At 40.5% G+C, this 15,711-nt stretch overlaps 1 protein-coding gene across 4 annotated transcripts in view; it reads left to right on the top strand.

The window, feature by feature from the left end:
* The window catches only part of CTNND2 (catenin delta 2), a 1,151,766-nt gene that overhangs the window by 1,016,050 nt on the left and 120,005 nt on the right, over window positions 1-15,711 (top strand). For all 4 annotated transcript variants that reach the window (XM_034761543.1, XM_034761542.1, XM_034761544.1 and 1 more), the window contains one exon: window positions 7,680-7,853. In XM_034761543.1, the coding sequence (XP_034617434.1) occupies window positions 7,680-7,853 (174 nt within the window). The remainder of the gene's footprint in view (window positions 1-7,679; window positions 7,854-15,711) is intronic.

The raw sequence follows: 15,711 nt of genomic DNA, 5'->3' as shown, positions 1-15,711 counted from the left end.
ATCATATGGAAATATATGTTTGTGTGTATGAGCGGACACACGTATGGCTATTTTAAAATCCAGCACAAGGAGTTAGGTTGAGGCATGCATTTTCCACTGTATATGGTGGTAAGAAGGCAGAAATTACAAATTACAAAATGGTTAGGATCAGATTCCCATGTATAAACAAAAGTGGCCTGCAAGGAGTTACAGCACCAAATGGACATAAAATTCAAACTGCTGCTAGCATAGGAACCAAATCAAGCTGCTTAAATAAAAGAAAAATGTCAATGCAACTGGAACATAGCAGCTTGTATTAAAGTGAGAAGTAGGTTAGTCACAGACTGGTCACTAGCAGGCTGAGGTGGGAACAAGATGAGGTTAGCTGGATTGATGCATTAGTTTTTCTCCTGTGTAATTAAAACATTGGCTTGGGTCACAAATTATATTATTTTGCTGGTCATCTCTGTGTTCTCATTTATATATAAGGGGGACTGGGGAAAATGCTGAGCCCTCTCCTCTGCTAAGAGCAGACTGAGAGCTCCTCATCTGCCTTGTAGCACTGAGAAGCAGCACTCTTCCAAGTTTCCCCCACCTCTTCAAATGGTGAAGGGATAGCTCTCCCTCCTATTCAATTTCCTTTGGCCACTGTTTAGATACATCACAAAACTATTCCATAATTGGCCACAATTTGATGTCTATAATGAGAGAGACCCCGTGCCAGAATAACAGGAGTGTGGTACACTCAGAGGGGTGGCACAATGGCAAAGATGTGTGATGAGACTTGGATAACACTTGCCTGCATTATGCAAGACTCTAGCTATTACTGTCACTCCCTCACTTTCATGCACACTGAGGCACAAATCACTGTCCCTCCAAGCTCCTTGTTCGGAAGCTGACTGAAACTCCCCAGCTCAGCTTAAAATTGCAGAGCAAAGCTGGAGAACTGAGTGGGGTTGCATCACCCAGGGTCAGCCAGGGAGCAACTGTCTGGCAGCCTGAACCCACTCAGGGGCAGAATGTCCCCCAAACCTTTGGGAATAGCGTTAAGGAGGTGCTATGAAGCTGAAGAGCCTCCATGACCAAAGTGTAGTATCAGCTTTAGTCTAACATGATCTAATTCTCGTAAAACCAAGTTGCATTTTATTCCATTTTCTGTTTACCTCCATGTCTTTAATTTTTATTTCCTTCAAAATTTGTTTTAAAGCTTTGCTACTATTGAGGTCAGACTAATTGATCTGCAGTTGCCTGGATTGTTTCCCCCTCCTTTTTTTTTTTTTTTTTAAATATAGGAACTATGTTTGATATTCTCTAGTCGTGGTATTACCCTCAATTTGACAGATTTATTAAAAATCCTTTCTATTGTACTTGTAATTCCATGTTTACGTTCTTTCAGTATTCTGGGATGGAGATTATGCGAACTCCGAGATTTGAGTTCATTAAGATCTTTGAGGTTTGCTTCCATCTCAAATGTGGTAATTTCCATTTCTATACACTCATTAATCATTAACCATTCTGCCGTTGCCCTTATGTTCTACATTATCACTCTTATTGAAAACTGAGGTAAAGTGTTCACCTGGTTTTTAGGCTATACCCAGATTATTTTTAATCTCTACCCCATCCCCACTGCATAACAGCCCCACTTCCCTTCTTGTCCTTTTTTATTTATATGTTAATACGTTTATTTATCTATTTTCTTTGCAAGGTGTAACTCTGCTTGGCTTTTGGCATATTCCTACACTCCCTTTGATTATCAATCCCGTCTTCCATTCCTTGTAGGCTCTCTTCTTACTACTAATCTCCTTTTTCAGGTGGTTGTGAATCCAGTCAGATCTGCAGCCCTTCCCTACACATTTTTTCCACTTGTTTGGGATGCAATTCCAGACAGTTTTTGCACCTTTGACTTAAAGAAGTTCTAAGCTTCCACCACATTTAAGTTCCTGCGCTTTTCAGTTCAATAGACTTCACTAACTAGTTCCTTTAATTTCTCACTCTGCCCTTGTAAAGTAAAAAATCTTAGTTACTAACTGGTTTTGATTATTCTTCCATCTAATTTAAACTAAATCAACTCGTCATTTGGATATTTGGATACCATGGATATTTCCTATTATCAGCTCTTCTATAATATCTTCACTACTTACCAAAACCAAAATGAGCATAAATGTGTAGGGTTGTGAATATGGATTCCTTTTACAACTCTTCCAAGTGGTTTTTTTTCAAATGTCCAACAACAACAAATTGACCCTTGAAAGAATAAAGATATTTTTTGTAATTGTTTGAATGTAGTGCTCCTGAAAATCTCCAGACTGCTCGCACCAATGACAGAAGTCCTCTCGTGATCCACAGAACAGGGACAGTATAGACAGTAGCAGTGTACCCTTTCCCACATTGTTCCATTAATGTACCATACCTTTAACCTGAGGGGATCTACCCCACAGAGTGACAGTAGTTAGTTTCCACAAAGAATCAGTCCTTGACCTCTGTACTGAATCTGCCAATGAGGTGACATTTTTAGTATTGTTTTTTATGATACTGACACCTGTCCACTGGGATGTGCAGTGAAACTACTAAATTCACTTCAAATAGGCTACCCAACAGATGTCAGAAGGGGAGGGAAATAAGACAGAAGAGAAACATTGGCTGAAAAATAAAATATTTAAAACTCAAACCTCACAATCACAAATCACTTCATGTGTCATTTGCTAAGTCATATGGTTTTGTGAGCACCTAAATATCTGTTTTTAAGTTCTGATTTACTCACCAGTGTCTTGAAACTCTATGAGCTCATCTTGATCTCTTTTATTAAAATGGTGAATTTTTGGGAGGGTCGTTTTTCTGAGATTTCCGGTCCTAGTTTTAGGACCTTAAAGAAATTCTTCAGATAATATGGAAACATTTTAAACTACTTAGCAATATACTCTATTCTCAGAAACCATTATTTTGAAAGAAAGTCATATTCAGCTTTTCATTTTTTCCTGTCTTTCCTCCTATTTTGAACCCTTTATCTCTGGGTTGGTTTTAGGAAATGGGGATTTGTATCTACCAGTTTCTGTCAATTTCACCCACAATAGCTGTGGAAATGACAGTTGAAGCAAGGAGGGCTGGAAGGAGCTTTTGTTTATGGCTTTCTTCTCCTTAACATAAGCTAAGTGATTGTGGGACTGTGTACAGCCTTCCTCTTTTTCAGGAGTTCTCTCTACATCTAAAAACTATCAAAGCTAGAATTTATTGATCATGTCTGATGGATTACAGCTATAGAGTAACTGTTCTAAAATTCTTTGTATAGAGTCTTTTAGCTCACAGCCTTCCTTCATTAATATTGAACACTGCTAACTACAAAGCAATTTCAGCCTTGCCACAGTCAGCCTTGCTACAGCACCTGTTAGAGAAAAGGTACTGTAATATTTTTGCTTGTGAAAATACATTTTTCTTTGGGACTATTGAGGGTTTTTTAATTGACTTAACAAAAGTTTGAATAAATGATGTAGATAAAGGTCAGTCAGATTTAGCTTTGAAATAGCTCATTTTCTCCAATATTAAGATACCACAATGCTACGAAGACCCTCAAATAACATAGAACACTTTGAACTACATCTCTAGTTGTCATCAAAGAAGATCCTTACTTCCATCAGTTGCTCTCTTCATTTCCTCTCTGTTCTCTCAGTAGCCATTAAGAGGAGGATGTAATAAAAGGCATTTTAGAACTGCATGGTGATCACTTTTCAGAGAAAAATTGTCTTCTGAATTAATCATGTATCACATTTTACAATAGTGCTTTTAGGACATGAGAAAGCAAAGAGAAAACCCTCAAGGAAAGTTAATGCAACCTCCTTACCCTGGACACATGATTTAATTCTTGTATTTTATATGGGGGATGGCCGTGGATGCTACAGGAAGCATTACCCACTTACATTACACCTCACTTTAGAAGATGATGCTATCCCATTGCACTGAGACAAGATCCTTCACATGTGATACTGTTTTGGTTTCTTATGTTTAAATTCAGTATACACAAACACACACATATGTTTTATTGACACATGAACCTTAGACGAGAATGTTGTTACTAATGTACAGGTTGTCCCAAATTCTCTGCTGCCCTGAGCTTCCACTCAAAAGAACCCATATTTGATGGTGAAAGAGGACAAGGGGGAGACTGTGAGGAAGCCCATTAGAGCTCCCTATTTGTCAGGGCAGATCTGAGCTATGACCGCTAGCTCCAGAATCCCTCACCACCCTGACATTCCCCCTGGACCGGAGCCAAGAATATGTGTGAGGGAGAACGGGGGCGGGGGGCGAAAGGACAGTGCAGATGCTGACCTCAACACATCTGTGCCCAAGGAATTCTCAGTTGTGCATGCCCAACTTTCTGACCCCTTGGTGTTGCTCAAATGGCCCAAAGGGGCCAGAATGCAACTAAGCACTTGTCTACACGGTGGGGTAATATGCTCTATAAAGGTATGATTCCTAAAGCCACTAATGTGTTGCACATTAATTAGTCCACGTAGATCCTGCTGGTGAGCAGTAGATGTTCCCTACTGCACTTTAACGTAGTACTGTTTCAAACGGCACTATGTGAAACATATCAGCGGGGACTACACAGATCCATTAATGTGCATCCACAACAGTGTATTTTAGAAATCATACCCTATGTACAGCACATTATCTGACCATGTAGACAAATCATAAGAATCTGGCCTGCTGTGGTTTTAGTAGTATGTTGCTGGTGAGCTCAAAAAACGTTCTAAAGAATTTTAACTCATATGCTCATCAGCGGTAAATTAGGAATGTAAAACTCTTCATTTAGCCACCTCTCTTTCAGTGGAGTTCTCATGATATTGTAATAAAGGTCTCCCACATTCATTTCCCCTCTTAGTGACTGATAAAGTATGCTCCATGTGCTATCAGAGGGCAGGGGTGAAGAATCAGGAAATCTATTCATTTGGTTTTCCTTTAAAACAAAAAAGAATGTGTTCTCATAACCATCACCAAACAAGGAGGAATAGCTATTTGTCAAACCAGTATTAAGGAAGGATTTGTCCGCAGAAAACTATACCAACACAGTTAAAGAGGTATAACCTTCCTAGTGTGGACACAGTTATACCATATGAACATGCATATACCTATTTATAACTATGGGGGAATAAGTTATACTGATATAAGAATCTCTATGGTGATATAAATGGGTCCACACTAGGAATTGCACAGATATAACTATTTCAGTAAAAAAATGACATCCATGACCAACAGTTTTACCAGTACAAAAACTGTGTGTACACCAGAGCTAACATATTTGCTGCATTATACTTTGTTCCTGAGAAATATAACAAAAACCTGGTATATAAATTCGATAGCACAGTGTTCAAGGTATGTAATTTAAAATAGAATTGGGAGGGAAGAGGTGAAGACCTTGACCTGAATTTGGATTATATTTGTACCAAAGTAAATCAGGAGTAACTCCATTAAAGCAAATGTACTTACACCAGTGTAAAAACTGTTGTGAGGACAGAATTGGGCCCCTCATAAGAGGAATTTCCTACCTCCTCCCCCCGCCCCCCCAATACCTGAGACTTCAGGCAGTTTATTGCATTCTCTAAGGGGGGAAAAGTAGATTTTCATGAGCCTTCACGAAGCAATTCCTGGAAGGGCTGATTATTGTGTCCAAAGAGGGGGATTGAATTCTCTCACCAGCAGCGAAGTCAACCAACCTTTTCTTCAGTTTGAAAGCAGAATTTTAACAAGCCGATTTTACAAGCACATCATGCTCCCTTTCATAGAGGCTACATTCAGCGGGGTTTAGCTTCAACCCTTTTAAGGTGATTTTGCTACTCTTTCTGGGCATTTGATAGTGCCTCCAGTAGAGACTGCTTTTCCATTGATTATATGTTGTCTTTTTTGTCCAGTGTTCTGACTTATATATTGTAGCAGCTGCTCTCACATAACTCTTTATGTGCATGATTGAAAGACCAGCTAACTTTGCATTTGTGTTTGTTCTTTTTTCATTTGCAAAACATAATGGTCAGCAGGTGTAAACTGGCATAGCTCCATTGAAGTCAATAGATCCATATCAATTTACATCAGCTGAGGATCTGGACCAATGCTCACCCACTAACCAGGATGTGTAATTGCTGGGCCACTGAGTGATGGGGCCATGCATGTCATGCCCCCATAGGTTTGAGGGATCTAGAGCTGCTGCTGCTTTCCTCTCCTTCTTCCCCCCAGGGGAGGGAATGGGTTGATCAGGTTGTGAGGTCAGAGCCTGTTCCAACTGCTTCTACTGCCATTGGATGAGTGGGATCAGGGCAGACTGACTGATTGGCTGTATCCTCCAGAGGCAGTGGGGATGAAGGAGGGGTTGTTTCTGCCTGCTGCTGGCTTGTTTGTCTTTGTTTCAGCTTAACCAAATCATCACTCACGTCATGCATTCTGTATATGCCACATATTTTACAGAAAAAAATGTATTAGAAATGTTTTAGAAAATGTTTTAAAATGTTGAGATTCTCTTTTTTGTATTCCTCTGCCTGTAAAATGCACATAGAGAGAAACATAAAAGTATTGTATTTAAAAATACTTTTTAAATGATCTAAAATAGCATTTCTGTACATAAAAGTATTTTGACTTTTAAGTCCCATATCTTAGGACCTTCTAGGGATGCTGTAAATTGGATTGGAAAGAGGAGATCTCCTCTTTTCATTGGACGAAAGCTCCTATTTCTACTCCTGATGGCTTGTGAGATCTGTTCTTAGGGTACGTCTATACTTACCTCCGGGTCCGGCGGTAAGCAATCGATCTTCTGGGATCGATCCCGGAAGTGCTCGCTGTCGACGCCAGTACTCCTGCTCGACGAGAGGAGTATGCGGAGTCGACGGGGGAGCCTGCCTGCCGTGTGTGGACCTGCAGTAAGTTTGAACTAAGATAGTTCGACTTCAGCTACGTGAATAACGTAGCTGAAGTTGCGTATCTTAGTTCGAAGTGGGGGGGTTAGTGTGGACCAGCCCTTAGACTAGATACCGTATACTGACCACATTAGGAATCAGGATGGAGTAATTTTGGAGGCAGAATTCTACATTGGTGAAGAAAATTTTTGGGATGGGTAGATTTATAAAAGAAACTGGGGGCTGTTTGAAGCCCTTCAGAATAGCTGCCCTCAGAGCTGAGTAGCAGCTTAAGTGCCACAAAGAGTCTAGAAGTAGCTGTGTGGTAGTGGAAAGCTACTTCTTAGCCACTTTACCCTCCTGGCCTATAAATGGTGATGAGCACATGCCCCCATGTAATTTATTTTTTGAGTGTGATTCCCACTGGAAAGAAAGAGCACAAAGGATCAAGTCAAATAGAAAAAGAAAATCTCTTTTTTATGCAAGTTGTTAAAGCATCTATTAAGATCTGTTGAAACATGTGTGTCCCAATAGGTATTCACTCCCCTGAAAAAATTAAATTATGCATTGAAAGCTAATTGCTCTCATTATGCTAGTTAGGTAGAACACTCTTAGATTTTTCACTAATGGTGAGGTCAAATACAATCAAAAAGCTATTTTATAAAGAGTACTGGGAGGGGAATTTGCCTCCTTCAAGGATCTCAAACAGTATGTTAAAGGTGAAGGTGGCGGTTTTTGGCCATGGGCCTATATAACAAAATGTTTGAGTATTGTTCTCTTTGATATTGGCATACTTTGTGACATTTGGTTTCTCCTTTCCAACAGTGGGATGGAGTAGGACCTCTCCCAGACTGTGCAGAACCACCAAAAGGAATCCAGATGCTGTGGCACCCTTCAATAGTCAAACCCTACCTCACACTTCTCTCTGAGTGCTCAAATCCAGACACACTGGAAGGAGCAGCAGGTGCACTGCAGAACTTAGCTGCAGGAAGCTGGAAGGTATGGACTACTACTCTGAACTTTTTATAGTCTAAGAAGCCCACATGGATAAGAACAAAGGTATTATAGCTATAAGTGCAACTCTGAGGGGGGGAGAAAAGCCACACATTTCAGAAAACTATCTGGAAAAAGGAGTCAAATTTGCACTGCAGAATTTCATGTTTGTTATATTTATTGTCAATAATCATATTTCCTAAGAAATCCCAGCACACAGCATTTAAAATTGATTCGTTAGACATTAGTCTAGTTAAATATGAAAAATTATACTGAAAACCCAATATCCAAAAGAATAAAAGCAGTGACACTACAAATCTATGCAGATAGTGTCATGGAAAATGAGTAAAAAATCTCACGGGTGACAACTGAATGAGACCACTTTGCAATGTCAAAGCACTGGTTGATTGCAGTCTGGTTATGAGAAACTGAACAGAATGTAGCAAGATATAATGAAGTGACACAAAGACAAGAAACCCTGGCATCCATTTTTTCCCTTAAAAAATCAGTAAAGACACAAAACATTAAAATAACATTATGGTTAAGAGTAAAAACAAGGCAAGGAAATTCTGAATTCATGCTATCTTACCAATGTGTACATATTGTTTGTGCCTCCACTTTCAGGTATGTATGATCAAAACATCCCATTTTTTGGTCTCTAAATATTTGCAATAAACTGATTAATAATTTTACCACCAGATCTTGAAAATATATTTAAATTTTAAATAAATGTATAAATGTTTGTGATAGCATCCTGGCCTGAATTTTTTACCAATTTCTGTGGCATGCATTTTCTTGGAGATAACTTGATCTGATGGGATGAGAGTCCAGACCATCTCACACTGCTCCATTAGTATAACCCCACCCTTACATTAATTCTCCATTAAGACCTTTCAGATTGCACACGCAAGTTGAGGAGCACAATATTCAAACTTGGGTGCTTTGAGGATATCCAGTTCAGTATTTAGGTGCTCAAATGCCTATTTTAGGTGTGTAAGTGCCAATCTAATTTAGGCACCCCCTTTGAGAATTGAGTCCTGGCACCAAAAACAGCTTTTCGCTGAACAGAACTGTGTTGAGAGTTGAATTAGAACACTCCATAGCTCTGAAGAGGTATATGGCTTTTAATTGCTCTGTTCCACCAGCCTTATAACATTCCATTGACCATCACACTCAGCTCTCTAGTGAAATGTGTAACAAAATGTCTGCTCTTTGACCTGATCCTGAATGGTGCTGCACAGCCACTGCACCCGTAGAGTGACAGAAATGAGGTGAACTGCCAATGGATACAGAAAATGAAATCCACTCCTCCAACCAAAGACTGGTGAAGGGGCTGCTACATAGCCACAGACCTACCATAATAGTTGGAAGGGCTGTGGCACTGGATCTGATGACCAGTCCTCATTATGGCCTTCCAAATCAGCCTATATGGGGCTGGCACAGAGGTAACATACATTTGTTTGTATTCATCTAGTACTTAGTGAGTGTGTGTGTGCAATAAAAAGAGAGGTCCTGCTCAGTTCCATTGAAAATGGTATCTTGGAAGAATGGCTTTGAACTTCACCATTATACCAGCTGAGATCTCAGGGAGAACTTGCTTGCTCTCTTATTGCTCCATTTTTCTACAGATTCACTGATTCTATTATGAACGCCACATAGAAGGCAAAATGAATATATTTAATTTGGCATCTCATACTAGTCATATCTGTGAGGGGAATAACACTCCTTGGGTTTATATCAGCACTGAAGATTCTGCCTCTCAACCTTTCTTTTCTGCTGCTGAAGTTCTCTGAAGATAAAACTACTGACATAACAGGAACCAAACTCTTAAAAGAAGAGGTTATTCCTAGGTTATTCTTATGGGAGGTTCCCATTTTTTGTGTGATTTCCCACAAGAAATTGTAATTAGGCACAAGGAGGGATGGAGTGGGAAATGATCTTAGCTTGAGATTTTTTGGTCAGAGCTAGTCTAAAGTAAAATAAAAGAAACAAAAAGGAAGAAAGTCAGCTGTGCTAAAAACAATGCTGCTGTCACTATTATTGCCATTTGTATTATAATGATGCCCAAAGGTCCTCAAGAGAGCATCAGGGTCTCAATTGTACAAATGCATATGAAAGTTTATAGTCTAATTCAGACACATGCATTATTTTTCGAGATCTGATTCACTCTTTTCCTTTCTCCAGCTGTGCAATTGTCTAAACCTGTACTGTGACAGAGAAGGTAAGGCCTTTAAGACAGGCCAGATGTTCCAAAACCCCATGAAGGGAGAGTGAAGAGATAAGAGAAAACCTGGAATATTTTTTAAAAGATAAAACTGTCTGGGGGGATTTAGATACTTATCTTCCATTGGTATTAATGGCCTATATGTGTCCAAATCCCCTAGTCTGCTTTGAAAATCTCAAATACAAAGTATAAGAGTCAGTCTGTAGCTCTGGTGATTATAGCCAAGCTGAAATCTTTTTTTAAATACATAAAGCAATAGTTTTCCATTCTAGGGCATATATTTTCCCTTTCATATGTGCATATATGTCTTCTAAAGTTGGCCTCCATGTTTTGTGGTCAAAGACAAAGCTGAAAAATGTAGGATCAGGTCCACCCATGACTCCAATCTCTTTGAATAATGAAACTGTCAAAGAAGTCAGCTTTTGCTATTTGGGTTCTATACTCACCAATTCCTCCAACTCTCACACAGAGCTTCTCCACTGGATTGGCATCTCAGTGTCTGCCATGGGTCCTTTACAATGAATGTGGAAATAACATCATCTTGGCATGACAACCAAGTTCAGGATCTATTTGAGTTTCCTTTGGGCACTCATTATTGTTTGGTCTTTACCAAGACTGTGATGATGATGGGCGATCACTCGTTACCGAGTATGATCATCTTCCATTGGAGTTATGGGTCCTCAGGTGACTAATAAGGCCAATCCTTGAACCACAAGTTCTAATACAATGAGAGCAGATGTTTGCAGGCTCAGCAGGAGGCTGTTGACCATGACTGGAAGCCAGTCTCTCCTTCCTCCTGTGCCTCTTGTCCTCTTTGGCTTGTCAGCGAGCAAGTTCAAAATGCAGGGGCCCATCAGGATTTCACTCCATTTTAAGCGATCCTGGACAAGTGTTTCCCAGGTATCAATGTCAATATTACATTTTTTTAGGTTGTCCTTCAGCAAGTCCTTATAATGCTTCCATTGTCCACCCACGTTACGGTACCCTTCTTTCAGCTGAGAGAATAGGACCTGTTTTGGGAGGCAATGGTCTGGCATCCGGACAATGTGACCAGTCCAGTGGAATTGCTGATGGATTATCATTGCCTCGATACTGGTGGTCTTTGCCTCTTCCAGAACACTAATATTAGTGCGCCTGTCTTCCCATTTGATCTTTAGAATCTTACGAAGGCAGCGTTGATGGTGCCTCTCAAAGACTTTCAAGTGGTGTCTATTGGTTGTCCAAGTTTTGGACCCATACAACAGTGTTAGGAGAATAACGGCTTGATAAAAAAGCTGTTCAAATGTCGTGATCTTCAAAGACCCTGTGCTGTAAATGAGAAAAAGCTACACTGGCACTGCTCAGGCGATGTTGAATTTCTGCATCATCTGCCTTGGATGAAAGATGACTTCCAAGGTAGAGGAAATAATTGACATTCTCCAGTGCCACTCCATTGATTTTGATAGATGGGGCATGTAATATCTCATTTGAGAGGGCTGATAGAGCACTTTAGTCTTCTTGATATTAAGAGTGAGACTAAGACATGCATAAACATTGGCAAACACGTTCAAGATAGTTTGAAGATCTTTCTCAGAGTGGGCAAAGATTGCATTGTCATCAGCATACTGAAGTTCCACAATAGATGTTGTGGAAATCTTACTCTTGGCTTTCAGCCTGCTAAGCCTGAAAAGCTTTCCATCCATTCTGTAAGTGATTTCAATGCCAGCTGTAACCTTTCCAGGAATTAGGTAAAGAATGACAACAATAAAAACCACAAACATGGTTGGAGCGATGATACAGCCCTGTTTGACTCCTGTTTGTACTTTGAAAGGTTCACTCTGGGAGCCAGCGCTGCTCAGAACAGTCGCTTTCATGTTATCATGAAGCAATTTTAGGACATTGATGTATTTATCAGGACATCCAATCTTGGAAAGTACAGTCCAGAGGGCACGGCAATTCACTGAGTCAAAGGCTTTAGTTAGATCAATAAAAGCCATGTACAGTGGTTGGTTTTGCTCCTGACACTTTTCTTGCAGCTGCTGTGCTGTGAAGATCATATTTACAGTTCCACAACATGGTTGGAAACCACTCTGTGACTATAGTAAAATTTCTTCTGATGGGGCAGAAAGTGGGTTGCAAGGATCCATGCCAGAACTTTGCCTGCAGTGGCTAGGAGGGAGATACCACGATAATTTCCATAATCCACTTTATCCCCTTTCTTGAAGAGAGTGACAATCAAGGCATCCCTCATTTCACTGGGTATCTCCTCCTTTACCCAGATTTTAAGGATAAGCGGGTAAAGCTTCCGTATTAGCTCTGGTCCACCATTTTTGAAGATTTCATCGGGCATCTCCTCAACTATGTCATAGTTCATACCCGAGATCGTAGTGACGTACTTCTCACAAGAGCAATGACAAGTGCTGATGACTGTTGGACTGGTCATCGCCTTATTCGATCCACAATGAGAGTTAAGATAGCTTCCAAATGGAGTCTGCAAAAGAAGCAGGTCAGACACAAACTGAAAGTTCAAGATTTGAAGGACCCTATTAAGCGTGACCACTTGCAAGCAGTCTTAGAAGAAAAGCTCCCATCAGAGTTTCCAGAAGAAATTGAGGAACACTGGAGCCAGTTGAAAGCAGTGATCATCAATGTCTGTGAGGAAACCATAGTCTACCACACCAGAAAACATCAGGACTGGTTTGACGAGAATGATGCTGAAATTGAGCAACTCATCAATGAGAAAAGAATGGCATTTTGTGCTTGGCAGAATGACATAAATTGTAATAAAAAGAGAGAAGCCCATGCCAAGGCGAGGGCAGAAGTACAACGTAAAACCAGAGAACTTAAGGACAAATGGTGGACTGAGAAAGTGCAAGAACTCCAAAATCTCACGGACATCCACAATACATGTGGTTTCTTTGTGCCACCAAGGCACACAAGACCATCAGGGATGGTCTAGAGATTATTTGGTCCTGCCATGAGGGCAGCGGATTGGACTCGATGACCTCTCAAGGTCCCTTCCAGCCCTAGAGTCTATGAATAAGGCTGTTTATGGGCCAATTTGTCATTGTATGAATCCTCTTCGCTCTAAGGACGGAAGCACACTTCTGAAGGACAATGCAGCCATCAATTCTCGCTGGAAAGAACATTTTGAAGATCTCCTTAACCATAATTCTATGGTTGTAGATAAAGTCCTTGAGCAAATCCCTCAATGACCATTTAGGGATGAACTCGGAGACCAATTTGTATGAGGTGCACAATGCCACCATGCAGATAAAGAACAACAAGGCATCAGGTCTTTACCAAGACTGTAAGGGCCCAGGTATTCACTTTCCTATGCAAGAAGCAAGAAGGTGTATATATGAGGTGTTTTCACATTTCAAATTGAATTCTTAAAACTCAGCTTTTTGCTGCTTAATAATAATCTCGTTTCTACATCACTCTGGTATATGCATTAGCCTAAAGTGCATTCCACAGTCCTGCCCCTAATATTTTTTTATACTCTGAAGGCTGAGTCCTGTAAAAGGAAATTCCCAGGGCCATTTCTTTGTATAATTATATAATGTTTTTATACAGGATTTTTCTGTGGGTCTGCTGGCAGCATCTTTTTCTGCCTGGTAAGAATAATAAAATGGCAGGTTCTTTATGGTCTTGGCCAGAGTCCAAGTTATACATATCCAGTTATACATTTACCAAAACTTTAATAATTTGTTTTACATTTTCTATTCTATATTATTGTAAATCATTAACATTTCATCAACATTACACTAGCAAAACATAATCCTTATTTTCTACCATTCAGCAATTTTCTTCATATTTTAACATTATAGTTCAGTGTGCGTGGGTCATCCTAAATTATTCATTAACATGACCTTTATTTTTTATTTTGAGTAGGACTGTTTTGGGGAACAACATGACCATAATGTCAGCGTGTTCTTACCTTTTCTAAACGAGGGTGTTCAGGGGACTTCCTGCTCATGCTTATAAATCATTAAAAAGTCTTGTCAGTAATTTTACCTGTTGACGGATTTTAAGCAGCAGGCTGTAGCTTTATGAAACTTAACATCCTGTGGAGATGGGGTACAGGAGTGGGGGGCAGGAGTGGGGGTAGGGGAACACCCTGACATCAGCACCACTCTTCCCCTCCACCTCCTGCACAGCAAGCAGGAGGCTCCTGGGAGCAGCTCCAAGGCAGAGGGCAGGAGCAGCACATGGCAGTGCGGGGAGGGACACCTGAACTCCCCAGCAATTGATAGGCTACTGGGCGGCTGCCACACAGGAAACTTAGGGGACCCGATGAGGGGTTGCCAGCCCACCCTGGTTCCAAGCCCCCCACCAGCTAGCTCCAACGGGCTGCTCTTCCTGCATGCAGTGGACAAAGCAGGCGGCTGCCAAACAACATTATAAGGGAGCATTGCGTAACTTTAAATGAGCATGTTCTCTAATTGATCAGCAATGTAACAATGAAACAACATTAACTGGGATGATGTTAAGTGGGGAGTTACTGTACCAAAGAGGGACTTTGGTCTGCAAAGGCTTCAGGTCTCCCTTTTTACCATAGGCCCGAGGTCCAGCAGTGAAATCCCGGGTCTCTTATTTATGGCCCTTTGGCCTTTTATCTGCACTGGACACTGACTGCAAGTTATGATGAAATAAACATTCACACAATTCCTAATATTTAATTTCTGAAGCCTATACCTGTTTAACCTAACTGTGTCTCTGTGACACTGTGCAGAAGGTAAAAAAAAAACTACCAGGCCTTAGCCTATTTGGCCCCAATAGGAAAAATTCCTTCTTGACCCGTAAAACAGGTGGTTGATCAGACCTATACCATCCTAAAAACACAGTTCCTATATTATATAACTATGAGGAGACAGGGTGGGTTCAACTAAAATGGGGCAAGAGGTACAAGAAACCCCAGGCAAGGGTTTAAATTAATTATTGTGAGGAGCAAGGAGCCAATCAGCTCCTCTCTCTCTGGCTGGCCAACAGGCAGTGGAGTACCCCGCCTACAATCCATGTTTCATTCTAAAGCTGTCTGTCACCTTGTGGATCCAATCCAAGTCTCCCATCCATTAAACTGGTGGGTGGCATTTCTGAAGTCTCCAAATAAAGGACCACCTCAGCTGTAATCTTCTCTGTGTTACCGAGTTAAAGATGAAGTGTGGTATCTTTGGCTAGGGATTTCCTTGCTTTTGTTAGGCCCCTAAAGAAACCACTTTTTTTCTTAATTTATATTTCTTTGTTTAGTTTTTGAACAGTGATATACCTTATATAGGACATTTCCTTTGATAACATAATCGCCTGTAGTAAAATAGCTGCCATAGCTACTTCAATCCCCTTTCAGTTCCCTTTGTGTCCCAACTATTCTCTCTTGACTGCCTGTATAGCTTGACGCTTCTTAAAGCTGAAATACTTTCTGTTCATGCTTCAAAAATGTCCCTTAAAATCAGTTGCATTTTAGAAATTAAATGTATGTGCTGCATGCAGATAATCTGCACATGGTATTATCCCCATTTCCCGTTGTACTGCTTCCTGTGACTGCCTTTAGAATCTTTCTCTTGAGTCTCCATTGTTTTTTATATCCTCTCTCATCTCACCCAGTGTCACTGCTTTTGGCTTAGTTCTCTACAAGCCTCGTAGGGTAGGAACCTATCATTC

Source organism: Trachemys scripta, chromosome 2 (genome assembly GCF_013100865.1).
Source record: "Trachemys scripta elegans isolate TJP31775 chromosome 2, CAS_Tse_1.0, whole genome shotgun sequence".
Taxonomy (NCBI): domain Eukaryota; kingdom Metazoa; phylum Chordata; order Testudines; family Emydidae; genus Trachemys; species Trachemys scripta.
The sequence above is the reverse complement of the archived record's forward strand: the minus strand, read 5'-3'. Positions and strand labels throughout refer to the sequence as shown.